This window comes from Filicampus tigris, chromosome 19 (genome assembly GCF_054856515.1).
Source record: "Filicampus tigris isolate MCC_2025a chromosome 19, RoL_Ftig_1.0, whole genome shotgun sequence".
Taxonomy (NCBI): domain Eukaryota; kingdom Metazoa; phylum Chordata; class Actinopteri; order Syngnathiformes; family Syngnathidae; genus Filicampus; species Filicampus tigris.
This window is the reverse complement of record NC_141235.1, coordinates 6,661,117-6,688,328: the sequence shown is the minus strand read 5'-3', so window position 1 is coordinate 6,688,328 and position 27,212 is coordinate 6,661,117. Positions and strand designations below refer to the sequence as shown.

The following is a 27,212-nucleotide window of genomic DNA, read 5'->3' as shown; positions in this document are numbered from 1 at the left end:
ACATACGCACACAGCCTTGGGCCGTCTCAACTGGCATAATTAGAAACATTTGGGATCATTTGCAAAGGGAGCACAAGTTCTGATGAGATCCAGATGCACTACTCGAAATACAGGAACCCTTATTTTACGAGGGACGATTACTGGCTCCTCCTCACCCAGGGAGCTGTGCGCGAGTGTCTGCATTGCCCAATTTGTCTTCACATTTAATTACTGGGTTTTTTTTTTGTTTGTTTTTAAGTGGGGGAATCATTCACATTGAAGTCAGATTCTGGTTCAGGTGGTTTTATTTTGTTCTGAAAATAGTAGCTTCCACCAACAAAATGTCAACTATATTAAACAAACAAAAAAAATCTATAAATCATGATGCATATACAGAAGCATCACACACGGTATTCTTTTATGGTGCAAAGAAGCATCATTATCCTTAAAAGACCAGAATTGCCGTCGTATTTTGGTGTGTATTCCAGTTACCTGTGGAAGAAAAAATAAACATTACACTATCAGCACCTATTGGCTAGTAGGTGCAATAACATTGAACCCTCAAAACGGGGCATCTGACTATTTTAAGCACAAGTCTGCCATCTTCTGGTCGATGCTTTGTAATATTTCCCACCTAGCCAGTTTGCTACATTTGAGTGAGGATGATTCAAATGTTTTTTATGCTTATGTGGCTGGTTAACACGTAGACCTTATACATAAGAGACCCAACTAATCTATTGTAAGGACGAGTGAAAATGCTGGCATTCTATATAAACGCAAGTCTCAAATATGTATTAATACAGTGTGCAGTCAGTTCCTCACCTTTACTTTGGTTCTTCTCTCCACAAACAAACTCCTGGCGCCCGTGTTTCGCCTGCACTCTGGTAATCTGTTTCTTTAGTATGCTGGGAATATAAAATAAGACGTCATTGTCGTAAAATAAATCAGTCTGTTTTTATGCATGCATCAAAAAAAAAAAGTCATCATCCCACTGAACTACTGAATGACATCTAATTCTTCAATCATGGAGCAAGCCTCAAGAATTTAGACCTCCAGCTGTTTGTTTGGTCGTAATCAAATGTTAGGTCACACAGCACTGACCTGTCCTCATTGAGCAGATCTTCGTATCTGAGATGTATCAGTATCAGAATGCGTGAGACCTGCCTCGAAATGTTCTCGGTTGCTGCTGTGTGACGCGCGACTGACTCATGTTCCTCCTGTAAGCTGATGGACAGACGGAAAGACCCCTGAAGAAAACACAAAGTGAGAAACTAAAATGTAAAAAGAGTGCCTTTATGTATGGCCACAAAGTGTGTGTAAATAAATACCTGGTAAAGGCTTGCAGAGCGTCAATCGGACCTCAGGGCCTGACGTCTTGAACAATTTTAGTACTTTCTAGAAAAAAATATGTATTGTAAATCATGAAAGCTACACCAAATGTGGGTTTTATATGAGCAAAAATAATCATAGAGCCAAATTGTATCCATCACACAGGTGGCGGATTCAGTATAAGAACTGACGTTTTCATAAACTAAACAAACTTGATGCAAACATTTCCAAGAGTTCGTTAGAGGTGATCCATCCATCCATCCATCCATTATCTGTACCGCTTCTCCTCACAAGGGTCGCGGGGCGTGCTGGAGCCTATCCCAGCTGTCTTTGGGCAGTAGGCGGGGGACACCCTGAACTGGTTGCCAGCCAATCGCAGGGCACACAGAGACAAACATCCGCACTCACAATCACACCTAGGGGCAATTTAGAGTATCCAATCAACTTACCATGCATGTTTTTGGAATGTGGGAGGAAACCGGAGTACCCGGAGAAAACCCACGCAGGCACGGGGAGAACATGCAAACTCCACACAGGGAGGCCGGAGCCGGGATCGAACCCACGACCTCTGAACTGTGAGGCGGACGTGCTAACCAGTCGACCACCGTGCCGCCTAGAGGTGATCCATCACATTTAAAAGCCAAATCCACATACTGGATAAGACAGCTCCTTGAGCGACTGGCCGTTGATGGCCAAAAGTACATCTCCCTCATTGATCCTGCCACTCAGTTGGGCCGGTTGGCCGGGGAAAAGCTGCTTTATCCGGATCAGGTTGCCAAAGTCCGGAATGGGCGGGTCCAGCTGACACATAACGAAGCTGAAGCCCAGACCAATGGCGCTCTTAGTCAGAGTTACTTCCTGTGTATTCTCTGAGGGGGATTTGGTGGGGGACAATGGAGATGTAGGGAAGATGAGAGAATAACAGAAAATGCTTGATAGTGCATCAAACTTAACACGACTCGGCATCCAATTGGGATTTTGGAGTGACAGTTACCTTGGGTGTGCTGAGTAGGGCCCGACCGATTCAACGGCTGATATTAGATTTTTTTTTTAAGCACATTTTGCCTCTTTGATGCGACATTTACTTTGTTACCAACTGCATTTTTTTTTTTTTTGCATTGGTTGCAGTAATACATATACGTACAGTTAATATTAAATTACAATTTCAAAGTAAAGAAATCATGACTTGCGTGTCCTCTCAGCTTTTGCAGACACAACAAAAGCAAAGACTAATAATAAAAAAGAAAACCCTCCCATGAATAAGCAGGTGACAGATTAGGAACTGAAGTGGCCAGAGGAAAAATTCGCAGAACTTGCTCATTCCTTAGAATATGATCTACTCTCTATATTAAGCAGGAGGGATGAAGGAGGAGGCCAGAGGGATAAGAAGAGGAAGGTCAGGGTCAGAAAGGAAGATCAGGAAGTGTGTGAAAGTTCATCTTCATGCAGTCAGATGAGTTTGCTTTTTAAACACTCAGCTTAGTGACAACTGCTGGCTCTCTCACGAAGATCTATCTTGAGCACGGTTATATTCATTCGTCCAGTCTTTGGGTAAATTGTCTGCCAAAATACCTTACAACAAGCGACCAACAGTGACAGTGTTTGTGAACATACCGTCAGTAACAAAGTTGTAATCCTTGGGCCCGTCACAGAAGATATGGGAAGGGGTACTAATGGACGAGGCACTGTTGATCCTGAGCTGCCTGGTAGCTGCATCAATGTTATGAGCGGGTTCGCTGGTGTCAGTGTAGGTGCTTAGAGAAACTCTCGGAAAGCTCATCGGCACGCTCTCCAGAGCCAAAGTCACCATCTGGAGAAGAAAGGGTGGGAGATTTTCAGATCTTCAGCATCCCACTCAAGTGTAAACGTTTTGCACTTACCTCCCCAGTTTTGCACAGACATTCCACGGCCTGTTTATAGGTGACCCCTTGAAAACTAATCCCATCAACCTCTAATATCCTGTCACCTGGAACAGGAAACAAAAAAGTACAATCATATTTTCACTATCTTTTGTGTGCGTGCTCGTGTGTACCGGTATGGGTGCGCCTGTGTGTGTGTGTCAGATAAGCTTCTTTACATTACACTGAAATACAGTAGCGTAGTAGGTCCAAAACTTTTAATTTTCAATGTAATAAATTCTTAGCAATTGTTACATCATGCGCCGCTTTAACATTTGCACTGTGATAAAATTATAGGAACATTTTTTAAAAATGTATGTAATGATTAAAATAAAATAAAAATGACTGACAACACAACTGCACGCACACCAACTGATCGGCCCTAACGCTAAGCCATTTTTGTTGGAAAAGTGTCATATGGACAGAAATTCTATTTTATAAACAACATTGAAAAAGAAATTAAGTTAAAAAAAAATTGGCTTTGAGAGCTATTTTTATGTGTGGGCTTTTTAAATTCATGTGTCTGTTCATTTTACGTCGTGCCTATGGTGGATTTTTTTAGAGTGTCACCTGAATGCAACAGGTCACATAATTCATAGTATGGTTTTAAAATGCATTTATTTTTATTTTTATTTCATTTAGTTATACCTGCATGTATGCGCCCATCCCTCTCAGCAGACCCTCCCGGAACAAGGCTCTTGATGTAGATTCCTCCATTGGGTGAATTAGAATTGACGCCATCCTGAATGATAGTATTTAGCCTTGCATTAATTCAATACAAATAAATCATCTAAGTAATACTGCGACATTGGCCAAAGCAGCAGGTTTGCTATAACAACAGGAGCACTCTTTCTGTCTTTAATCCTATTGGACCAGGAAATGTTAATGAGATTGAGTCAAGCAGACTTTGTGACCCACTCCTGTGGATGAGTCGTGCTTGTTTCCTCGTAGACTAAAGGAAGCCTGCATAACTGGACCGCCGGTGGATGCCGGCGTCATCATTTTCTGCAATCATTGAACTCTTAAACTATATAGTAATATGCTGTCAACCATTTTGGCCTCCACTATATTTCTCCACATTCAGTCAGTACTAAGATGTACAACTCCTCAGAAAACCCTTTGCAAACTCACAGTGATGCTGATGCCCAGGCTTCCGGCTACCTTCTTGAGCTTCACTATGTTCTCCTCCGACCTTACACAGTTCAGAGAGGAAGAAAGCAAACAGCCGTCCTAAAAATGACACAAACCTGTTGTTATGCACTCGGCTCTCAAATACTGTACAGTCACAGTAGTTTGATGAACATGTGGATAAGAGTTACAGAACGGTTTTACATACTATACTGTGCATTGTTGTACACCGCCCCTCCAAAAGTTAAGAACGGTGAGGCCAACTATTTGCGATGAAAATGAAAATAAAAAAGTGGTTGCTATCAAAAGATGAAGAAAGCCTATCAAACACGAATGCTTTTTAATTCTACAGCAAAATTATCGCAAGTGACCTTACTTGTTGCGATACTTTTTGGAGGGGAGTGTACAGCATGTGCTCAGAAATGTTGCTTTACCTGCGCGTTTAGGATACGGACTTCTTGGGGAGGCTGAAGTCTGTTGCCAGTCTTTGGCTCCATCATGACGGAGACAATCTCATCCAGGCTGTCCCCTGGCTGTCCGTACGCCATCAACGTGGTTTGCGACTCATAATTCCTCAACACAGAAGGCCGCAGAGTGTTTGGAGTTTGAGGGGCTGAGATTAAAAATGAACAGATTCATGGGATAAGTGCAAAATATTTCATTTGTTTTTTTTCCCTCCCCAACATGCGTACACACATATGCACACACACAGAGCACCTTTTGGCTGTGAGATAATAAGCTGCACTTCCTCCGGGCTGCTCTGCATGACCTCCGCTGCCTCGCTAAAGGTGGCGCCCTCTAAGCTGATGTGGTTCAGAGAGATCAGGCGACCACCTAAGGGAAAAGGTCACTAGAATTTAGGTTTCTACCAAAACCACATCATACAAAGTACAGTGGTCATAATAGACGCGCTAATATGCTCTATGGCCAAACAAGAAAAATACTAATTCATCGCATCACAAAGCACTCTAGTCCAGAGAAGTTTAAGGGTCCTTTAGTTTTAGTATGTCGTGCCTAGAAAAGACCAATCAATTCATTGTAAATGCAGAAAAAAAATATTTTCAAAGCAGTCAAGAAATATTTTAGGTGGATTGGAACATTTCATCTTCATTTGATTTATTTAGATTCTGTACCTGCTCGTATACGTCCATCCTTATCAGCAGGTCCCCCAGGCACTACAGAGGCAATAAAAATGCCCAGATCATAACGTCCGACTGTGTCTTCTCCCACAATCATGATGCCTGCATGAACACATGATATGGACCAACAGGGCTATTGTCACTGCATTTGCAAATGATCTTACCACTTTGAGTCCTTAAAGTGGAATTCAACCCAAACATTTTCTTGACAATAATGTGTTCTATGGAGTCCCACTGGTGTAAACACAATATTCTGCTTAATATTGTGTTTGTGGAAAATGAGTTAAACAGTAAAATCTATCAGTTTTTGAACATCTCGGGAGGCGGCCATTTTGCCACTTGCCTGTCGACTGAAAATGACATTGCAGTTGCTCAAGGTTGTGACGTCACTCTCAGTTGACAGCAAGTGGCAAAATGGCTGACCCCTGAGATAGCTAAAACGGGGGAATTTTGCTACTTAACTCATAGTCCACAAACACAATATTAATCCCAATGCTGTGTTTACACGACTGGAGGTTCATAGAACATGTTATAAAGAACATTTTGGGGTTGACTTCTGCTTCACCCACTTCCAAGTATAGAAAATACAGCAGAACAGCCAAAAGACACTCAATCCAATCAATCTGAAAGGCATTAATCAAAACTGAAACAAACTTATACAGTGCTGTACGAAAATCTTACCGAGGCCGAGCTTCGGGTCTTTCTTCAGAGAAACACATAGAACCTCTCTTTCTGACGGTGGCCCTTGTTTAGTGGGAGTTTCTGTGCGACATATAAATCTGCACTCAGGCAAATACTGTTCTAAACTACTGTAAACTAACGTTGACGAGACTAACCAGAAGCTACTCTACACGTATATGACCGGGTGTACCTCTGGCTGCCGGTGAGCTAAACGGAGCTTCGGATCCACTTCTCGGAGAACAGGCTGGAGAACGCATGCCGGTGCTGCCGCACTGACTGCTGGAGCATGTGCTGCAAAGGAGACATTTCAGAATTGCATTGAATTCACACACAGTCCAACAACACAGTCCTTAAAATGCAACATGTGTTGTGGTTCCAAGACAGAAAGTTGAAGACCAAATTGGAGGGGAACAGGGAAAACTGTGTTCATCGGGGATTAGAATCAAAACAGATGATTGTGTACCTTTGTTCATAAAGGCTCTGGCGCTGCAGTTTGAAGCGGGCCTCAATCCTAGCAGCAACGTCTTCGCAAAGCCTTGTCAGGGACTCGTGTTGAGGAGTGGTCAGACCGCTGTCATCTTGCGGGGTCTCAGAACCCATGATGGACTTGAACCGGCTGTTTTGAGTCCGGCAAGCTGTTGCATATTGAGGAATGTTCTCATCTAGAGACAAATACAACAAAATGATCCACCAAACTAGAGGTTTATTACAATCATAATGTTTGCAGTCTTCCGGACTAAAAAGAAAAAAAGAAATCGAAGACGTCACAGAACTTTGAAACACTTTGAAATGAAAAATGAAGTACATTAACTGACCTGAGACCATGCAGTGACTGAGCTGACGAGAATTCATTTCATTGTTGAACTTGTGCTGTGATGAGCAGAGGTTACACAGGTATTTGGCTATCTTGGACGTCTCTGTGATGAAGGTGTGTTTCTTCTTACTAGCCCGACACTCTATTATAAATTTATGCCTCTGGAAGAATATAAAGGACATTTATTGCCCCCATAGGATTAGTTAATAAGTTAAACATTTGTTTTGTAATCATTTGTTGGATAGTTTAGGTTTACCATTGCACTCACATTGGAGGAAATAGTTTCTGTCTCCCTCCAGTAAAACGTCTGGCTCGTGCTTCGGCAGCCATGTTTCACCTCATAGACAATAACGCCTTTGGCACAAACTCCGAGGATAATTTCTCCTTCGACAGGCTTTTTTTCACGTGTCACACGGTGGAACAAAACACCGTATTCAGGCAACTGCAGACACACCTGCATGATCGGTACCAAAGTCTGTTGTTGAGGAAAATCAATTACAGAATGTGTGCATCAAAATGAAGGATTTCTAATCAAATTTTTTACTTTGAGGAACTCAAGTTCTGATTCATCTGTGAGCATTTGAGCATTGTTTGCATGGAGCCGTTGTAATTCTCCAAGAATATAAGGCAAGGCACGTTTCTCTATCACACTTTTGGGGACATATTGATCAGGGCGACAGTAGTTTCTACCATACACCTGGGGAAAAAAAACAGCAGCATTATTGATCCTTTTGATCTAATTATCCAATTGAAACACATCTCATGTACATTATGAGGTCTTTTCAACTTCACATTCGGACCATTTTTATTCCAAACCTCAGGCATGCAGTCCCCATACTCTGTCTGCAACGCCAGAGCGCCGAGGTACAGAGCAGACTCCTCATGGCAGGACAATCTGTCGTCTAAGAGGTCTTTTCTGAGTTGGAGGTAGTACTGGTGGTAGGTCTGTTTGTGCCTGGTAAGATGCCACTCCGAATCAGTTCTACTAATTTGTAGCAAAGGGTAATTTTGAGGGGGGTCACTAGGTAGCAAAAACACTTACAAAATAGTAGAAATGTCATTGACAAAGAATTTGACCCTGAAGAAAAGGACAAAGGTGGTTGAAGGCACTTTCTTCCAGCTATCTGGAGCAACTTTGGAAATCTTGGTATCGTTGTCCACAAAGAAAAACTCGTTATCTGATGGGAGAGAGAGACGTGTGTTATCACATCCTTTGTGGTATTACACTATTTATAAAGATGATACATCAATTGAATTGTCATAGCCTTTAATATGTCTGTAGATGCAATTGTTCATTTACCATCGATGTAAGCAAGGCCGAAGTAAAAGTGTTCCACTAGATTGGCGTGAGCGACAATCATGTCAAACACGTCACCGCCTCTGGATTTCACCTCACATTTGACGGCTATGTTCTGACCATTTGGCATCACCACAGTCAGTTCTCTCTGCGTGGTGGATGATTTCCCTTTTTTTGACTATTGAAAAAACAAAATGGAAGAACGAATGAAAATGCTTTTCTAAATGACTTAGCTCTATCAAAAAACTGTAATGGTTGATTATCATGAATTCCTTTGGGCTCTCACCAAAATGGATCCAGGCAGCTCTAAGACAACCACGGGCTCATCCGTCATTCTAAGAAACTCTGGACCCATATCCTACAACAAAGGATTGAACAAATACAAAAATAGAATAATTATTCATTCAGAACCCCCAACTAAAAGAAATTGTTTATTTTACAGATTAGTTTGAATGATACTCATTTCCAGAGGTGGGTATTTTACTAAATTTTGCTGGTCCGTCAATGGCCAGAGTACTCGTCCGTCATTTGTCAGTCCGTCATTTTTCATGACAAGCTGAATTGTAATCTCAGTCCGTCAGCTAGTCCGTCAGAAATCCGTTGTCCCTCAGTCAGTCCCCCGCGCCAAAAAAATGCCATAAAAACGGGCATCCAGCACTGATGGACTAACAGTCCGTCATTTTTTAAAGGTGTTCCGTCATTCGTCAATCATTAGCAAAACGTGAGTCTGACGGAATGCCCATCTCTGTTAATTTCGCACATGCAATAGCAATTTTCCTCACCTTCATTTTTTTCTCATTCAAACTCATTGTCGACTCAAACTGTGTGAGAAATCTCGAGTTAGCACGTCGACTGCTATCCAGGTATGGGCTGCAGACAGTGTGATTGAACTGTTGCCAGCTCCCATTACTCTCGGTGCGTCGACATCCCGAGGGGATCCTAAACAGGAATGACTTCATCATTCTCTTCAATCTGTCACTCCTGAGATCTACTAACCAAGGTTTCAGCTTTTGTTTGAAATATCTGAAATGAGATGCATCACATCATTACATACCCTATGGACTCAGGTGTAAAGGATGCTCCTGAGAATCTTCTGGAATTCTTCTTTTTTGTCAACCATGTAGAGTTACAAAAAGACCGCCCTGAAATACAATCCAGTATTGAGTAAGCTACATTGTGTAATTTTTTGTCTAACATCATATAATCACTTTTCTTACCATGTAACTTGTCTCTGATGATCTGACTGCGATCACTCATCAGAGATCCATTTTCTGTTATTGACACGGGATCTGCCTTTTACAAGGATGTTTGTGCTGTCAGTAAAAACCAGCGGAAACCAACCAATTTGTGGTTCGTTGTCCACTAACCGAGTTTCTGTAGATGTCTTCCACCAGCTGCTTGACAAGCCTTTCGGCTGGATGAAGCATAAAGGTCTTGTGGTGAAGCTCGCAGGTCTCTAGCACCGTCATCAGGTCTGTCCGCCTCACTACCGTGTCCTCGCACATGCTCAAGAGTAAACCCTCCAGCTCTGCACTAAGCTGGACAGGCTGGGTAAGGGGAGGGGAGGGGGGTTCACAGGAAGAACATTTCGGGGAAGGGGAGGGGAGGGTCACAGGAAGAACATTTCTTGAGAAAGGGGTTGATACATTTTCACTATCTGCTATTAATGGGATGGTTGACAGTTGAAGGCGCAAACTACCTGGTTTTGAGGTAGCTGATAATCCACGCACCAGTAAAAAGTCATGCCCAGGGAGTACACAAGTGTCTGTGCGAAAGCAGGGACAGAAAAGGCACCTTGTTATTCCAAATTTACTATTACAATGGTGTAACCATCCATTGGCTAATAACTATCATGTTCAAGGCTATGGGGGCGCACCGCAAACTTTGGACGCAAGACGGACTGCACCCTGTATTGGTGTTTGTTATGAAGTTAAGGGAATTTCACATGAACTCTGAAAACTATGCAAGACTTGGGGTGGGATTGTCTGTATTTTATATAGGAACTGATCCTAGCTATATTACTACCAACTTTAAGGCTAAATCCTTCAGGTCTTACTTTGATATTGTCCAGTAACCCCTGAAAGTTAAAAGTGTCCTTGAAAATAGCTCCTGGCTAACCAATGCTCATGAACTACCTATCCTACTTTGGACTTTTACTACTTTAGATACCATTAGTGTTTCTTGCTTTTAATAGGACTATAGTATCCCAGTAAATGTAAAAATAACTTGAAATTGTATGGTAGCGTGCGAAGAAGGAAACATACACTGATCCGACCTATGGTCTCTACTTGTTCAGTTTTACAACCTTTTCAACTGTGGTTCTTGTGGAGGCAGTGTGACCCTGAATGACTTCAGGAGCCACGAAGGAGGCCACATCATCGTTTCGCCCACAGCTCTTGAAGGCCATACGCCCATTAGCGGACAGGAGCACCGAGCCTGGGCTGAGGACACTGCACATGTTGCCAGAGCCTAAGCAGACCACAGCAGAAACTGTTGGGGATAACAGGTGGATCATTTGCGGGAATTTGCAGGAGGCTAATTACCTTTCTTGGAAACATCCAATAAGGCCTCGGTGGTGACAAGCAACAGACACCAGACCTCATCCTCATCTAGTGGTGAACCCCTGGCCTCTAGCACCTCTGCCAGGGTCACAAAGGTACCCATCCTGATGGAAAACAGAGAGCTGCATGTCAGCAGCCTGTTATGTGGGCCACAAAAGCCCTCAATTTCTCTCGATATCAGCCAGTAAACAATGTCTAACAAACAAACCAGATTTAGATCTGTAGCCCTATATGGGAAAGTGAAGACAACGGTCATCAGACAGTTGGGTTTTCAATTAGGGGGGGTGGAACATCACAACTTTTGTTATAGTCCAAACATGTACTGTATGTTAGCTTCAATGAAGACTCTAAAACACATATGAAGAATTTGAGTCTAAATGGTTGTCTTTATTTGTGTGAGTCCTGTATGACCAACCTCTCATTACCATTATAGATACTTATCTCTCATTACTGCGTTGTTTGCTTAATTCTTGAATACGTGTCCACCTGCCAAGTGAAAATTAGCAAGTATGTATGCATTTCCTTCTGTGTGTGAGGGGGGAAACAAATCACGGAAAGCTGCAACACTAGCTGTAATGTAGTAAAGAAACGATAGCGTTAGAAATGATTTATTGTGCATCGTAGTGGAGCTAGTAGCCTACTGTGTATTCCCGGTGGTAATTTTAATCATGTTTAGATGTGGTAACTATTTGTTTACATGTAATGTATAGCTTACCTTATTCCCTTTAATTTCCCTCAGACATCCGCCTTGTGAATCTAATCCTTCCTCTTAGACGTTCCCCGCTGCCATGTCATCCACCTCTCCTTTGTCGCCAGGTCCCCATCTGTCATGGCAGCTTGTTACCTATCATCATCGTCATCATGTCCTCATGACAGATCAATTGTCTTTGCAGAGACTACAAACCACTGATATCATTTCCTCTGCGCTCACAACTAGTGACGTGTTGATTCTCTGTTTTCTGTCATTTTCGACTATTTTTAGACCAGGGACTTAAGCGCATAATTGGATTTGCTGGACAAGCTAATGGCGGCTGGGGCAAGTGAAGGGACAATCTAGTGGAAGCAGCATTGTGTTAATGATCCATTTCAACCACAAGAGACTGTATCAATTTGTTCACTTTCGTTCGTACTCTACGAACACTTCACCATTAGACGAGGCGTCTCACAAAATATATATTTCAAATGGCAGGTTGCTCTAGCATGCCAATGCACTTTTCAGCCAGGAACTGTCTGATGCTCAGGGCATTGTGAGGTTGTCATGGCGAACCAGAACCGACTTGTCCTGCCACAACACTGGCGTCTTCCACACATTAAGTGAAGCAAAGGAATGCAGAATCTCTTTGTAGACGTGTTGGTTGGCTCACACTGCAGGGGGGAACTAAAAACTTTTTTAATGCTCTGTGATATCCTGAGATTGAGTAAAACAGTGCTTCCCAACGACTCAATGATTAGAAGGGGTGGTTTCTACTTTACAAACTAAGAATATTTAGGAGTAAATTGAAACAAAATCATGCTTATTTCATTATATTTTTTTTGTTTGGTGGAATGCCGTGAGAAACATTTAAGCTAAATAAAAAAATTTAATCTATTATTGTGTGTGCGAGCCATGCATTTATGTCTATATGAAAAAAGCCAAACGATGCTGTTCGCAGTGTACAGCGTTGTGCTCTTGAACGCAGCGTAGTTGCAAAACGTTGCGTAATCGTCATTTCCGCTTTGCGCTAGTAGTCGCAGCAGCAACCGGCAACGCGCAGGCGATCTTGAACGTCCCTCCCTGGTCCTCATTGTGCAGCTGAGGAAACGTCGCAAGGTTCCGCCGACGTCGCTATGAAATGGCAGAAACTGCTTGTGTCACGGAAGCTCAAAGATTAGGTTACGCCGAAGCCACACATGTATACTGCCGGGACCCCGGCCTGTTAGTTTAAGGGCCCCCGACGCGTCTCCGCAGAAGGATTCAAGCGTTGTTTTGTCTCCAAAACCGCCCAGGTTGTGTCTCCGGCAGGCAGCGAGCGATCGGCGACTGCGGGTCGACACTGTTGGAATTATCCGTAGAGGGGTGAGCTCGACGTCGGGTTATTTTTCACCTGTGAAGTCTATTGCTGGTGTTATTGTCAACAGTTGCGGGGTGGCTATGGCAAGTGCCGAATTTGGGTCACGTTTGGGACCGTAAATGTGTGTATGCTACTCACGCCACTCCAGCAGATAGGACAGGTCTGGCCTAACTGGTACATGGCGACCAGGCTTGAGCAGCTACTGAAACATACTACTGTTTTTCTGTTTTGGTTGCATAGTAACCGCAAAGTATGAACGCTCGTCGGTGTATAGAAATAAACAGTGGGCTATTAATGCTGCGACTTACTATGGACTCTTGCATACAAAGGGCAGTCTGTGTCAACACATTTACACATTGTTGTGTTTTGCATACGTTACGCAATGGCCAAATGCTTTAAAATGATCAATTTGACATGTTAAACGATTGATTTATTTCCAGTCAAAACGCCAGACTTTTGATATGATTGAATTGACCTCACTGCATGGCCTGCGTATTGCATGGGGAATATCCGTCTTTGGCAGTTGCATAATGCAGCTTGATTCTTCTGCTGCAGTAATTTTAATGCTCTTTGTCAAAAACAATGTATGGTAGCTTGTCAGCGTCTACAGTCTCTAGTTGCATTACTATTACTCATATTGTTCGCACTATATCACTAAGAGAGAATCGTTGACACCTCAGCCCCACCCCTTCCTCATTTGTTTATTAAATATAAAGTAAGTTGAGATGGACCATATACTTGGTTTTCTGTCTTTAATTACTGTAAATGGAACCCCAGACTGAAGCGCACAGCTCTTTATTTGAAGACAGCCAAGATTGAGGAATGTACCCATCATTCAATTTGAATTGATACATTCCATGCATAATTTTTGCCAATACATGTGCCTGCATGTACCGCAGTGGTCCCTTTTTCAAATCCTTTTTTTTTTTTTTTTTTTTTTTTTGATAACACAGTTATGTTCATAAGTCGTTGTGTTAGTGTTAACTTTGTGGTATTTAATTCTTTCTTTGTAGGGATTGGAAGATTCCCAATAAGGAAGAATATTGATAAACTACCTTCAAATTGTGCTGGTAGTAGAGGTGTAAAGTATGGTAGGAAAAGTGCACAAATCGGATCTGGAAATAAAGTGAGCACACTATTTGGATGAATTTTGCCATTTTGACTGCATTTGTTTAATATTGCAGTGACCATGTTAAGTATAGTTATGCCTCTAGCCATCGATTTAGATAAGAGCAAGGCTTGTTTACCAGGGGCAGAATTATCAACATGGCAAGACTTGTCTGTGTGGACTTTGACTCGTATTGGCTTGATCAACAGTAAGAGCTCATCCAATGAAAATGAATATCTATGATTGGAAGTGTCCTACCTTGTCTTCTTGTGTTTGCTGCTTAATTGTTACTTACGAATCAACATTACTCCAAAGGGCCATGTCGGTAATGACAATGATGATGGCGGTGACCGCAGGGTTGTGAAGCAGCTGTAAAATTTTGCTGCAGTACAAATATCAATAGATGTTGTTGACCTCTGAGCCCCACTTCTGCCATTCGGTCACCTAAATGGAAATTAATTCAGCCCATTATCATTCATTGATTTTCTTAAATGCCCGCTGTACCTGACGGGTGGTGTATGCGACATGCATATGATTAGAACGGTAGGAAACTCTATTAAAGATGTGACATATTTGACTTTGAGATATGGTGTCTGAGGTTTGCGTGATGGGCTCATCCGATGGTGTAGCAGGGTACCTGCGGGCTGGCTGCCCCCTTTGCAGACTATTCGGAGGGAGTGGGTGAGGTTATGATAAGAGTTCAAAGGAAAGGAGGAGGCAAAGCTGAGTAGGAAGTCTGAAACAGGATTTAGAGGAGACAGATAAGATGGCATGCCTGCAATTTTAACATAGACTTACTGGACTGTGTCGTTTTTGTTTCCTTTACAAAGATAACAATAGTACCTAGATTTACTTTTTTTTGGGGGGGGATACAAGCCATTGTTTTAGAGAAATTCTTGGTGTTGGGGGCTGGAACAGATTAATGGCATTGTCATTCATTTTAATGGAGAAAGTGGATTTGAGGCCAGTTTTTGGTTTTTCTCCAGCTCACCCTGGGCCCTAATGAGAACTCACAGTATAGAAAATGCTTGGGTGGATGTTTCTAAGCATTGCAAAAAAACAATGGGATTATGGCCATTTTATCACACAAATCCACCGTCTGATTCAGACCAGAGAAAGTGAGCTACAAGTGTGAAAGCCACCTTATTGAATGTATGTTTCCCAGCCAGTTTCCCAATTCTCACCCACTGCGGTCCTGAGCTTGGTTAAAAATGAGTGGGTTGTATCAGGAAGTTCAATTGGCATAACAACTATGCCTGCAATTCATGCAAGTGACTCACTGTGGCAAACCCTGATAGGTCAAGCTGAAAGCGGTACACATGAAAACACAATTAATAGTGTGTTGTGACAAATAGAAAGTACAATGGATGTTTGAAGGCTAATTGGCGCTGAAAGGAGGGTTGCTCAGTTGTCACGGAAATGAAGATCAGGTCAAGTCATGGTCGGCGAAACATCCAGCTATCATAGTCAAGCCAGTCTTCTCAGCACAATGATCCAAATCCCTCTAATGATTCTTCCTTTTTGGAGTCGGCATGAGTGCCTCCACTCATCCTTTGCCTATCTCATTGCACTATTGTCTTGAACTTTTGTTGTAGTGTATTCACAGCATGGACACGGTTGTATGAGGTTTCCAAGGCTACGGCTCAATTTCTTCATTTTCTGCCAGTTTGACTTTGCATATGTATGACAGTTTGATTTACAATTGTAGGTCACACAGCTAAATGGTATAATAACCATAATTTACTTTACAAGTTTTTTTTTAATGGGAAATTATGTTATATATTACGTAATCCATTATGTTATATAGCACTTTGACAGTTTCTTGGCTAGTGATTCAACCCCCAGCTTTGGTATTGGCAAATGTATTATCTGTGCGATAAATGAAGAAACTGGAGGATCAATAGAAGCACATTTTGTAACTTCTGTCGACTGAAAATGACATCACAGTTGCTCAAGTAACGACCAATCACGGCCCACCTGTTTTCTGGAGCGGAACCATGATTGGTCGTTATTTGAGCCCTGACCAACTGTGACGTTATTTTCAGTTGACAGCAAGTGGCAAATGGCCGCCTCCTAAGGTGGATAAAAATGGATGCATTTTAGTGCTTTAGTCATACTCCACAAACACAATATTCATCAGAATGCTGTGTTTAGATTAGTGGGCCTGCACAGAACATATTCCTCAGAAGAACATTTTTAGGTTAGCTTCCGTGAAGACTTTTCTCATCTATATTGAATACATTTTTTATTGCGTAAACTTGCTGACGGAGAGTTGAAGGTAATTTTATTATTATTTTGTTCCCAACTAAATCCTTTGTTTTTTGTCTGCAGGTGTTGTGCGTTCTCCTCCACTTGGATGCTCAGCCACAGTCCAAGGCAAAACCATGAACCGCAACAAGCGTGAAAAGGAATACTACAGTATAGATGTGGGCGACTCAACTTTTATGGTTTTAAAGCGCTACCAGAACCTCAGACCCATCGGGTCCGGAGCACAAGGAATTGTCTGGTGAGTCGCATCTATTTTTGACTTTCTCTTTTATTGTCGGACTGACTTTGTGCTAAATTGATCCATAAGGAGGTGTTGAACAGCACAGAGATGCAATTAATTTGTTGCTTTTCAAGATGCCTGTTTGAAAGCGGAATAATGATCACAAGTTGTCCCCGCACATAAATGCTGTTTTGTTCAGAGTACAAATACGGCATGTCAATTTTTGGACAGGAGCCAAACAAAATCCCGTAAAAATGTGAATCAATGTGAACTCTGACCCACAAAGCACTCGCTATGACTTTCCCATGAATTTGGCTGCACCTTGTGTCCAGTGGTTGCCTGAGTCTTTGCTTTGCATTTTCACTTCAGTTCGGCTTACGACCACAACTTGGAGAGGAACGTCGCCATCAAAAAGCTGAGCAGACCCTTTCAGAATCAAACTCATGCGAAACGAGCCTACAGGGAATTGGTGCTCATGAAATGTGTCAACCACAAGAATGTAAGTTTTCTTTCCATTTTATTCTGATTTTTGTTTGTTTGACAGACTTGATTTCCATATAAATTCAAATACTGTGCACCACATTTTCAAATATATACACAAGGGGGGTGAGTACAACCTTGTAGAAGTAACTTGTTAGCACCTGACAAAACTTCCATCCAACTTCCAAAGCCCGGAAAAAACGGTGAACTTTTTCAAACAAATTTGTTTGGGAGCATCTATTTTTCTTATGCTACGTTAGATACATTGATTTATATTCAAAGCAGAAGTCTGTTCTGACATCTCAATCTTGCATGCCTAAAACTGTCCAAAATGCTTAATTGCCACTGAATAATAACTGCCGATCACCGGTTTGGGACGTCTCGTATTTACCGCGTTGCCTCCCACATGCAGAAATGAACTATCCTGCTGTTTTTGATAATAGCTCAGTCAGCTGCAACCTTTCAGATGAACAGCCCAGCATTGTCAGGATTGTGGTGGCGGTCATGTTGTCATTTCATAACGCTTTACCCGCTACAGAGTAATAACCTCCTTTTTATTTTGACAGATAATTGGTCTATTAAATGTATTCACACCGCAGAAGACACTGGAGGAGTTCCAAGATGTGTGAGTATAACCCAGTTAATAGCTCAGCGCGCTCGTTGCATTTGTCAATTAATGCAGGAGGAAGCGCACAAGGGGGCCTGGATTATATTTGCTGACATTTATAGGCGCTCAGAGTTGGGCTGAATCTGTAGTTGGCGTGTAAGACTTTTCGACTATGCTCGGGATTTGCATACAACTACCGTCTAAAATCAGACTAAGATGGCGTGTTGTGTTTGTCGTTCCATCAAAATGAGTGTATCACGTTTCAAGATTCCATGAACTGATAAATATACAGTTCCTGACTACCAAGATGTGGACTGGAATGATTTAGCATACCGCAGAGTGTCATCATCCCGTCGAAGTAGAATTGTGTGCATGCCTCTTTGTGTGTTTGTGTTTCTTGTTTCTGCCTGATTGGAGCTCAAAAGGAAGCTGAACAAATGGGAGCCGGAGGGTTGCGGAATAAGTTCCAGGATGAAAGAGTAGCCCTGCATTAATATGCGTGTGCGCCAAATTAAATTTCATTGTGAGTGGATTCTGCACATTTGTACAAAATCGGTCTTTGACCTTTTTTAATGACCCGTTGATTTTAGTGTGTTACTTCCTATGGGCACAAATAATGAGCGATGCCGTTGGATTCAATGATGAATCCGAAAGTTCTTGACAACAGCTCGTGGACGGTGACATAACAGCTGTCAGACAATATGATGTCATGATGAAAATGAGAATTCTGCCTGTCAGTTCTTAAATGCCACGGGATGCAAGTGTAGCAAAAATGTCACTTTAAGTAGGTAGTTCGGGTTTTAATATTTAAAAAAAAAAAAAAAAAAAAAAGAAAAGTGATTTGCGTATGTGTGAAATGACCCGCCTGGATGTCTTTGTAGGTATCTAGTTATGGAGTTGATGGACGCCAACCTCTGCCAGGTGATTCAGATGGAGCTGGACCACGAGAGGCTGTCCTACTTGCTCTACCAGATGCTGTGTGGAATCAAACACTTGCATGCGGCTGGAATCATTCATAGGGTCAGTTCACACACATTTGGATTCCTTGACATTTTGGGGAAAAAAATGCCCGGCAGGGTCTTTGAAGAGTTGGCATCTACAAGTTGTTAGAACACACTTGTGTTCACCTTGAAGCGACGGAACGGTGTATATATACACACACACACACACACACACACACAAAATCCCCTTGTCACACATGAACGTACGCACATCGCAGGCTGTCAATCACCCGCATTGAAGAAGCAGCAGAAGAGAGCCTCTTGCTTTGCCAAGCAGAACTAATTGAGCCACAGGCAGAGAAAACCAGCCTCGCTCGCACTGGCACGTCTTGGCACGCAAAGCCTTTACTAGGTGAGCAGATGCAACATGACTCATGGCCACGCATTTGCCGATTTCATTTCTATGAAGAACTTAAACAGGCTCTTTCAAGAAACACTCTACCGGAGCTTAATGTTAACCGAACGGACCAACTGGATGTATCCGGCGCTGCAAATCACTGTTGCATCTGATTAGAAAAGAGAAATATGATGCATTTTGTTTCATAATTCAAAACAGATGCTTCATCACCAGGTGGCCAAATTACCGGTAGTCAATAATTTGTGCGATTGATCTGTGCATGTGGTGCATGCAGCGGAAAACCACCAAAAAAAAGAAAAATCACCCGTACATCTTAGCTGAATATTCAAATATAGTGGCTGAAGCTACTGTTAATGCTGCCAATGCTAATTTCTGCTAACACTGCAGCTCTGCTTACCTTTTTATTAATTATGATCTAACTATTTGTATGTAATTATAGTCAATTTTCCATAGTATGTCCTCTTGAAAATGTACTTCTCTATACCCTTCATGAGTTACTCAAGTTCTTAATGTGCTTTCTTGACTTACTTGATCTCAATTATTAGACTTTAAAACCGATTCTAGAATTGAGAGCGCGTTATGAAACTTGTTGCTCTTACATTTACGATGCCAAATGTAAAGGCAGAAGATGAAGTCTGTTGAAGGTACCGTACATCCATAGAAGAAACTGCTCGATTCTCTGTGTAATCCTTTTTTTTCTCCCCTCAATCCAAGTCAATTGTGTAGCTTTCTTAATGTTTACTTTCCCCCCTGCAGGACCTGAAGCCAAGTAACATCGTGGTCAAGTCCGATTGCACACTGAAGATCCTGGACTTTGGCCTGGCCAGGACAGCCGCCACGGGGCTCCTCATGACGCCGTATGTGGTCACCCGCTACTACCGTGCCCCTGAAGTCATCCTGGGCATGGGCTACCAGGCTAACGGTGAGTGGTAGGAGGTGGCCCCCCTTTTTTTTTTTTATTCCTTTTTTTTCTTTTGGGGCAGCGTTTTGTCCTCGTTCTTCCAAAGGTCACACTCAGCGGGGATCTTTGCATGACTGGCATGTTTTGCTCTGCAGGGGAACATTCTGTACCCAGCAATACTTTAGCATGTGTTTGATGTTTTTCTGAGGCCTGTCCTGATTGTCATGCAGAAAAGCAACAATTTTCCTGGTTCAGAGTTCTTTTCAAAGTTGTTGTTTTCGTACCCTTGACCAAAGTCATTGAAGTACATTTTTCCCTGCTGACATTTGTGTTGCTGATTCTCTTCCTTCTTTTAATGCTGCACATTTGTAGTGGATATATGGGCTGTGGGCTGCATTATGGCAGAAATGGTTCGCCACAAAATCCTTTTCCCAGGAAGGGATTGTATCCTTGAACCGCTCGCAGCCTTTACTGGAACCACTCACGAAACAAAACGCTTGACATCCAATTGTTTTGCCCCTCACACTCTGATCACACCTTTCTCTCCAATGGAGTGCCTTGAATTTTAATCATCCATCTCCTGTTGATGAAGCATTCCGAGCGTTGACACTCCTCTAAAAGTTTTCAGCTAGATTCTTTCCAAATGACTGATATTTTGTTTATTGTTACATTGCATGGATTTCATTTTTACTTCACCACACCCTTCACATTGCAAGCACGTCACATTGTTCCATGTTTTCATGTTTTTGTCTTTTTCAGTTTTTTTGTTGTTGTTGTTTTTGTCTTTTTTTCTTTTTTTTTTTTTTTTAATATAATTTCCGTCCTGCATGCTAATTTAGTGGTTGTCATTCCATTTTTCAGTTGATGTCTGGTCTGTTGGCTGCATCATGGCTGAAATGGTCCGGGGTAGTGTGTTGTTTCCTGGCACTGATCGTATCCTTACGTCAAACCTCCACCCAAATGCCCCAAAATGCCATCTTCGCTCATCCTTGTTCACGTCTTTGCACGCAACAAGAAGTCATTTATCCCATTACATCATTTTGATCTGTTTTATTTTCTTCGATTAGCCGCCCCTTAATTTAACCTATTCATTGGGCTTATTCAACCCAACCAGCCGTTGACCAAAGAATATTCTTGACAGACAGCTTTAGTGAGCATCACCTGCAGTCACTTCTGCAGTCTTCCAAATGTTTGAAACTAGAGATAGACCACGATATACTTTTTTAAGGGCGATACCGATTTATTAGTAGTCAAGAGGCCGATAAAACTCTTTAAGCATATGTTTATTGAACAATTTTTCTAATTTGCCTACTGTTGATAAGTTATTTTTACAAGACATTGACAATATACTTCTTTCTTATAACATTCTAACAAAAAGTCCAGGGAGCACCGACGGTTGTCAGCATGTCTTAAAAAGTTAAATGAAAACTTAAACAATATCTCCATGTAGTTTTCTTTAGTAAATGAAGTACTCCAGAATAATTAAATAAATAAAATGTTAAACTTTCACATATGTTTGTTTTGATTTCAACACCGTTTTCAATTGATTTAAAAAAAATAAATAAATAATAATAATTTTAAAAAAGGCTGATGCTGATATTCGTCAAAAAGCCAAACATTGGTGCCGTTAATCGTCCCGGCCGATAATCGGTCTATTCCTATGTGAAACATTCATGTAGAAGTGTGTGAATCCCATCTAGTTTACTGATGTTTACACCACTTGTTGTAGTTTCACCCACACACATTTCTTAAACTCCCAAGACCCGTTCCCTCGTAATTATCAGTTGAACTGTGAGTGTGAAATGCTAGCCCTTTCTCATCATCTTGGGCCCAGTTCTTTTCTCAACATTGTAACCTAAAGATATTGACCAGTGGAATAAGGTGATCGAGCAGTTGGGCACACCGTCTCAGGAGTTCCTGATGAAACTCAACCAATCGGTCAGGACCTACGTGGAGAACCGACCGCGCTATGCCGGCTACAGCTTTGAGAAGCTCTTCCCCGATGTTCTGTTTCCCGCCGACTCTGAACACAACAAACTGAAAGGTAATTCTGATCTACCTGTGATGCAGATTTCTCTCTTTACGCCCACTTGAGGCTCTGAGAAAGTTCATTCTTATGATCGTTAAGGGTGTTACGCAACAATATCTCAATGTGTTTGGACAGGAGATGTTGTCCTTATAGTTGACTTCTTGTGCTCTAGAAACCTCACGTAGCACATCCCCTAAAAAAAAAAAGTTATATTTGTCATACCTTGCAAACTTCAGCCAACAACACCGTGCAAGTGACAAGTCAGTGCCTTGGAATAAGCTCTGAATATGGAAGCTGACACTTGAGCACAAAGTTGTTTACCGAGACAATTTAACCTCAAGCGTGTCTTTATGAGGAATTGGAGAGAATATGACAACAACGTCGACTGCAAGCACTGCAAAGCTGTTGAAGAGGAAGGGGTGGGGAGTAGCGCATCTTCTTTCTGTCCTCATTAATGCAAGTATCGGAATATTGGATTTGACATCCGTGTTCCCTGTCAGAACCATTTAGGTGGTTTTATGATGGATCATTATTTCCATAAGGCTGTGTGTTAATCAAGGCGGAAAACCATCTCGATGCAATAGAACGATGTGGTTGTTTTACCCGCAGCACTGTGGACTGGAGCAACATTGTAATTGTAATACAGACTTCCGCGGGGTGCTTGAATTACAAAGGTGCATTTTCAAGATTTGAAACGTGATTACATTGCTAAAATGACAAAAGGTTTGACCGGTTGGCTTCCAGTTAGTCAGTCCGTTATTGTCTTAACTACTTGCAACAAAAGTGAGTACGCCCTTAATGTCCAACTTGTGCCCACGGTTTTAATATTTGATTGACATGTGGCTCAGCATTAATTTCTGGTTTTGTCTCCCAAAAATCTTTTGCTAGCAAGTCAAGCCAGAGACTTGCTGTCAAAGATGCTGGTCATAGACGCTTCCAAACGGATCTCTGTGGACGAGGCCCTTCAGCACTCTTACATCAACGTGTGGTATGACCCCACTGAAGTGGAGGCAGTAAGTACTCACGCAAAAATAGTTGCCCCCCCCCCCCCCCCCCTTCCCCTCACCTCCCACATTCATTCTCAGTCATGTTATCAGAGTGTGTTTGAAATTCCATCAATCTTCTTTTAGCCGCCACCAGCGATCACAGACAAGCAGCTGGATGAGCGGGAGCACACGGTGGAGGAGTGGAAAGGTAGGAAACGTCCCGTCGGTGTCTTCTGCGCCCTTTTGACTGGCTGCTGCGGAGGCTTAGCTGTTAGCGCCGTGTTCATTATGTAAGAGCATTTTCACAGCGTCATCCCAAACTGTTGCTTGTTTACCCACTTTGTCCTTCTGCGGGGGATTATGCTGAAATGTCGACATCTTCCTTGGAGCAACCCCCCCACCACCACCGTTCAGCACAAAAACTGGTTTCAGAACATGCCTTTAAATGTTGCCACTTCTAGAGGCAATATGACTTGCAAAACACACTATTTTATTTTATTTTATTTATTTATTTTCTCCTTCCGGATTGTTTTTATTTTTTTTACTCCCTATAGCATAGCTTCTATTTTCAGAGTATCAACTTCCACAGTGATAACAGAGATTTGTTTTCTTTACAGATAAGAAAATAAGTGCTTCCTTTTGGAAATATATCCCTTGATAAATGAACCATTTTAACCAAGTAAACTGAACCGTCAAACTGCATGGCTCCACTATAAAGCAAATTGCTTGAATGCATGGCAAATCACAGCTGCATTCAATCCAAAAGGATTGTATGATTGATTGTAAATCATGTTTTTTGTTTTCCCTTCCAGAGTTGATATACAAAGAAGTCTTGGACTGGGAGGAAAGGACAAAAAATGGTGTCATCAGAGGACAGCCTGCGTCCATTGGTAAGTGTTATTGTAGTTGATGTTATTACGTTTGATTGTATTGATCGTTTTGCAGTTTTGACAATGTTCCCCCACACTTGCAAACTTACATTATTACCTTGGTGCCATTTTGGGACCTAGAAATGAATTGAAAAGTTTAATTCAGAAAAAGGTAGTACTTTGCCGCGGGTCGCCAATTAGGCCCACTCGCTCTATTTTCGCCATCCCCAGCAAAGCTCGGCCCCCTAACGCTGTACATGGAGCACCTTTATCTAGTTGTGACCCAGCACGTTGTCCCCTCTTTGCCATAGCACAGGTGCAGCAGTGAGCAGCGACCCCCCGCAGCAGCACCAGCACCCCCCCTCCACGCGCTCCCCCGCCCACATCGCCTCCACGTCCACTGACGCCGAAACTGCCGGCGCGCCGGGCCGCTGCAGGTGACCATCTCGTGAACCTCCTCCTCTTGGTCCTGTCTGTCTCAAACGGCAGATTTTTTTTTTTTTTTTAAATGTTCTTTTGAGTAAGCAATCTCAAGGTAAGAGACAATTTTAACAATTTCACTACGACGCGGTTTGTAACGACCCGACTGTGACGACCTAAATGTGTGTGGAAAGCCTGTATGCTACTGCTCCGACAACGTCCAATGACTTTGTACAGTTTTTGAAACTAGATAGTCGATAGTGAATTGACACTCCCCTCGTCTGTCAATGATTCAAGGTTTTGGGAACGTTTTTGTTTAAGTGGAACCTCCAAATTAGAACACAATTGGTGTCCGACTCGGCTTCGGAGTTCTCATTTCAAAACTGTTTCTCCCATGGAAAAATCATGTAACGTGTACGGCAATGTTTAAATAACCAGGCCAAAGCAATGCAAGTATTGCTTCACTCATTTTGTGGAGTTTTGTGGAACTATGTTGGAGTGAGTTTGCATCAGGGTTCGGTCCCTACACTGTATTTACATCTGCGCAGTAAAATTGAATTGTATATGTAAGTGGTTTTAAATTACCTGCATTGTTCGTATTGTAGCAGACTTTCCCACGTCCGTGTGAGAATGGTTATTGTTAAAAAGCCAAAGAAAAAAACAAAACGCACGTCCTTTGAGATGCTCGCTAAGCGTGACGTATTTCGCCAGAATGTAGTCCCACTTTTGGAGGTTCCACTGAATACGGATGGAGGGTGGACCTACAGTAAGATGAGTGGAAATGTTGCATGTGAGAATGCTTCCGTTGAAAGGTTTTCGGGATGTAGAAGGTGATGACGCAAGTGACTTTTTATTTTATTTTTTTGGATGAGAGTGAAGAGAAAAAGAAAAAAATCATCCCGTTATTAGTAACTTTTAATACTGTTGTGCGTTCATGATGCCCCTTCGGACGGCTGCGGTTAAAAAGAAGCCGAGGCGAGGAAGTTGCATGTTAAAACAGCAGCACACACAAAAAAAAAAAAATAGAAGAAAACAAACAATTCTTACTTTATGCAATAATGTTGTCCTTTGAAGTGTTTGTACTCAAGAGAAAAGTGCCTGTTGTACTGTAACAAGTCATTTGTGTTGTTTTGAAGGCATCTGGACAGTTAACAGTAGTTTCAAACGAGAACCACTACTGGCTGGGGACAAAAATGCATTTGTATATTTTTCTACTTTTTTCATTTTGACCCTCGAGTCGAGGGACACCGTAGGTGACGATGTGTCCGAGGCAGGCAGTGTCACCAAGGTCTTTCATCAAAGTTTAACAACGGGCCCCTTTACTTTTTCCAGGTAATGCTTGCTATAAGACACAAGAGAGAAGAGAGAGCTCATATGATATTAGCAGGGGGAAAAAAACTGATGCTGGAATATTTTGCATCGCTAAAGAGCGAGGATGTTTTCGTGTGAAGGTGCGTCCACATTTTTTTTCCATTGTTAATATTGTTTTTAATTTTGGAAACATGGAGTAAACACGATAGAAATGAAAGTTGTCTCCTCTAATAACGTACATCATAGCTATTTGCTCTATGCTGTTGGCAGAATGGTCGTTAAATATGTCAAGAACTACTGTATAATGGCTCGTTTAATAAAAAAAAAATAATAATCCCAATTTCACACAGGGTTGTACCAGTAAACTCTTTGAATAAGTCGTGCGATAAACAGTAATCCCTCATAACTAGTAAACATAGTTTTTGTCTGAAATAGTAAAAAATTCATTGATCGTGTAAAAAATGAAATGGTTTTTGTAAATTTTTTAAAAATCCAAACCCCCAAAATACTTTTTTAAAATACAGTATGTACTTTTGAAATCAATAGAAAAATGAAAAACTTTTTTTTTTTTTGGGTCCCCTATTAAAAATATATACACAGGTGCATCTCCATGTATTAGAACATAGTAGAAAGGTTTATGTACTCTAAAGGTATCTCAGAGTCCGCACAAACCTCCAAAAATCGAAAGAACATGCTCATAAAAATGTATTATATGTTCCCTACGGGGGACGAGGGCGAAATGTGGGAAAAAATTCCTGGGAAAAAAAAAAATCTGAAAATACCCAAAAGTCAATTATCTGGTCTGGCACTGGGGGGAGGTCCAAGCATATTTCGGCGGGTAGTGCCCCCCTCTAGCTCCGCCAGTGGCATTGAACTCATTGCAAGTTTTCCCCATTTGGGCTCCAAGCAGTTTGAATGGTGCAATCCATGATGAAGTTCACATGAGCAACTTGTAATCCGTGCTGTAATAATAACACCGTGTGCTTCGCTTGTTTTTTCGTCTTTTTCAATGTTTTATTTTTTTAAATGATCCCAAATGGAAAACAATCAATATTATTTTGAAAGTGCCCTTTTAAATTAAAATCCCTTCGGTGTCAGCTTTCTCCGCATCACTAATCTGTCAGCTTTGATGAACTACCTCACGCTGAATTTCTGCCACTTGCGTCGTCGTCGCTCGCCTGCATGACAAGACATGTGAATAACAGATTCCATTATTATTTATTTATTTGACTGAGGGGGGGGGGGAAGGTGTCGCTTTCCAGAGATTTTGTACATAATGTAAAGTTCACCTACCAGTGAGATGAGAGTCCTATGTATTTTCTTTGTTGTTGTTGTTGTTTTCAAACTTAAATGTGCAATACCTTCAGCAAAGTGTGCTCTGTAAGCGTCGCCTGAAGGTAGTAATCAAAAGTGTTGGTACTGTCAATCCCCGATTTCATTTTTTTTTTTTGTATGAATAAGATCCATTTTAAGTCTTCAGCCTTACCCGCTTGACAGATTTTAGGCTGCGGTAAGACAATGTTAATAATAAATAATAATAATCATCATCATATCAATATGTATGGTGCTGGTTTGGACATGTTTGCGAGTGACTCCAGCAAAGAAAGCAAAGTACAGTAGTTCCAATAATTCCCAAGTAGAAAAACATGCACTGGGATTTCATGATGCCTCCTCTTCAACTCAATACAATGGACGAACAAAAAAAAACAAAAAAAATGTGTACTACGAATAAAAGAATACACTTTCGTTAATGGTTACGTCTTTTTCTTTCCACACT

General features: G+C 41.8%; 2 protein-coding genes across 9 annotated transcripts in view; one reads left to right on the top strand and one right to left on the bottom strand.

The window, feature by feature from the left end:
* Positions 1-266: 266 nt before the first annotated feature.
* On the bottom strand, positions 267-11,798 carry frmpd2 (FERM and PDZ domain containing 2). 4 transcript variants are annotated; one of them, XM_086017566.1, is made up of 30 exons: positions 11,542-11,798; positions 10,809-10,930; positions 10,571-10,734; positions 9,965-10,030; positions 9,633-9,812; positions 9,483-9,558; positions 9,320-9,407; positions 9,048-9,204; positions 8,552-8,623; positions 8,269-8,443; positions 8,011-8,146; positions 7,785-7,923; positions 7,513-7,665; positions 7,237-7,422; positions 6,970-7,129; positions 6,618-6,816; positions 6,345-6,445; positions 6,155-6,235; positions 5,468-5,575; positions 5,052-5,168; positions 4,769-4,947; positions 4,338-4,436; positions 3,855-3,948; positions 3,189-3,274; positions 2,923-3,118; positions 1,928-2,177; positions 1,308-1,552; positions 1,081-1,226; positions 802-884; positions 267-471 (listed from the first exon to the last, which is right to left on the bottom strand). In XM_086017566.1, exons 2-26 carry the CDS (start codon positions 10,927-10,929, stop codon positions 1,942-1,944), a joined length of 3,369 nt encoding a protein of 1,122 aa, XP_085873692.1. In that variant the 5' UTR covers position 10,930; positions 11,542-11,798; the 3' UTR covers positions 267-471; positions 802-884; positions 1,081-1,226; positions 1,308-1,552; positions 1,928-1,941. The 4 variants fall into 4 exon arrangements, with proteins under 4 accessions (XP_085873692.1, XP_085873691.1, XP_085873695.1 ...); XM_086017565.1 differs by having other exon boundaries at positions 1,308-1,374; positions 1,963-2,177; XM_086017569.1 differs by lacking the exon at positions 1,928-2,177 and having other exon boundaries at positions 1,308-1,374.
* Positions 11,799-12,554: 756 nt separating this feature from the next.
* The window catches only part of mapk8b (mitogen-activated protein kinase 8b), a 55,493-nt gene continuing 40,835 nt past the window's right edge, over positions 12,555-27,212 (top strand). For 2 of the 5 annotated variants that reach the window (XR_015082401.1, XM_086015818.1), the window contains exons 1-12: positions 12,555-12,882; positions 16,317-16,491; positions 16,843-16,972; positions 17,520-17,578; positions 18,442-18,580; positions 19,676-19,841; positions 20,682-20,753; positions 21,682-21,864; positions 22,738-22,862; positions 22,980-23,043; positions 23,648-23,725; positions 24,021-24,141. Coding sequence is in view for 4 of the 5 variants with exons in the window: in XM_086015818.1 (XP_085871944.1) it covers positions 16,370-16,491; positions 16,843-16,972; positions 17,520-17,578; positions 18,442-18,580; positions 19,676-19,841; positions 20,682-20,753; positions 21,682-21,864; positions 22,738-22,862; positions 22,980-23,043; positions 23,648-23,725; positions 24,021-24,141 (1,259 nt within the window). In the remaining variant the exon portion in view is untranslated. Of the gene's footprint in view, positions 12,883-16,316; positions 16,492-16,842; positions 16,973-17,519; positions 17,579-18,441; positions 18,581-19,675; positions 19,842-20,192; positions 20,265-20,681; positions 20,754-21,681; positions 21,865-22,737; positions 22,863-22,979; positions 23,044-23,647; positions 23,726-24,015; positions 27,182-27,212 lie in introns of those variants that run through there. The other 3 variants (XM_086015819.1, XM_086015821.1, XM_086015820.1) reach the window with 3 other exon arrangements.

Excerpts from the sequence above, each read along its gene's own strand:
- frmpd2 (XM_086017565.1), bottom strand. The coding sequence starts at position 10,929 with ATGGGTACCTTTGTGACCCTGGCAGAGGTGCTAGAGGCCAGGGGTTCA. Across the intron at positions 10,031-10,570 it reads CAAGAACCACAGTTGAAAAG|ACACTTGTGTACTCCCTGGG; the intron begins GTTGTAAAACTG and ends GCTTTCGCACAG. Across the intron at positions 7,666-7,784 it reads ATGGGGACTGCATGCCTGAG|GTGTATGGTAGAAACTACTG; the intron begins GTTTGGAATAAA and ends TTTTTTCCCCAG.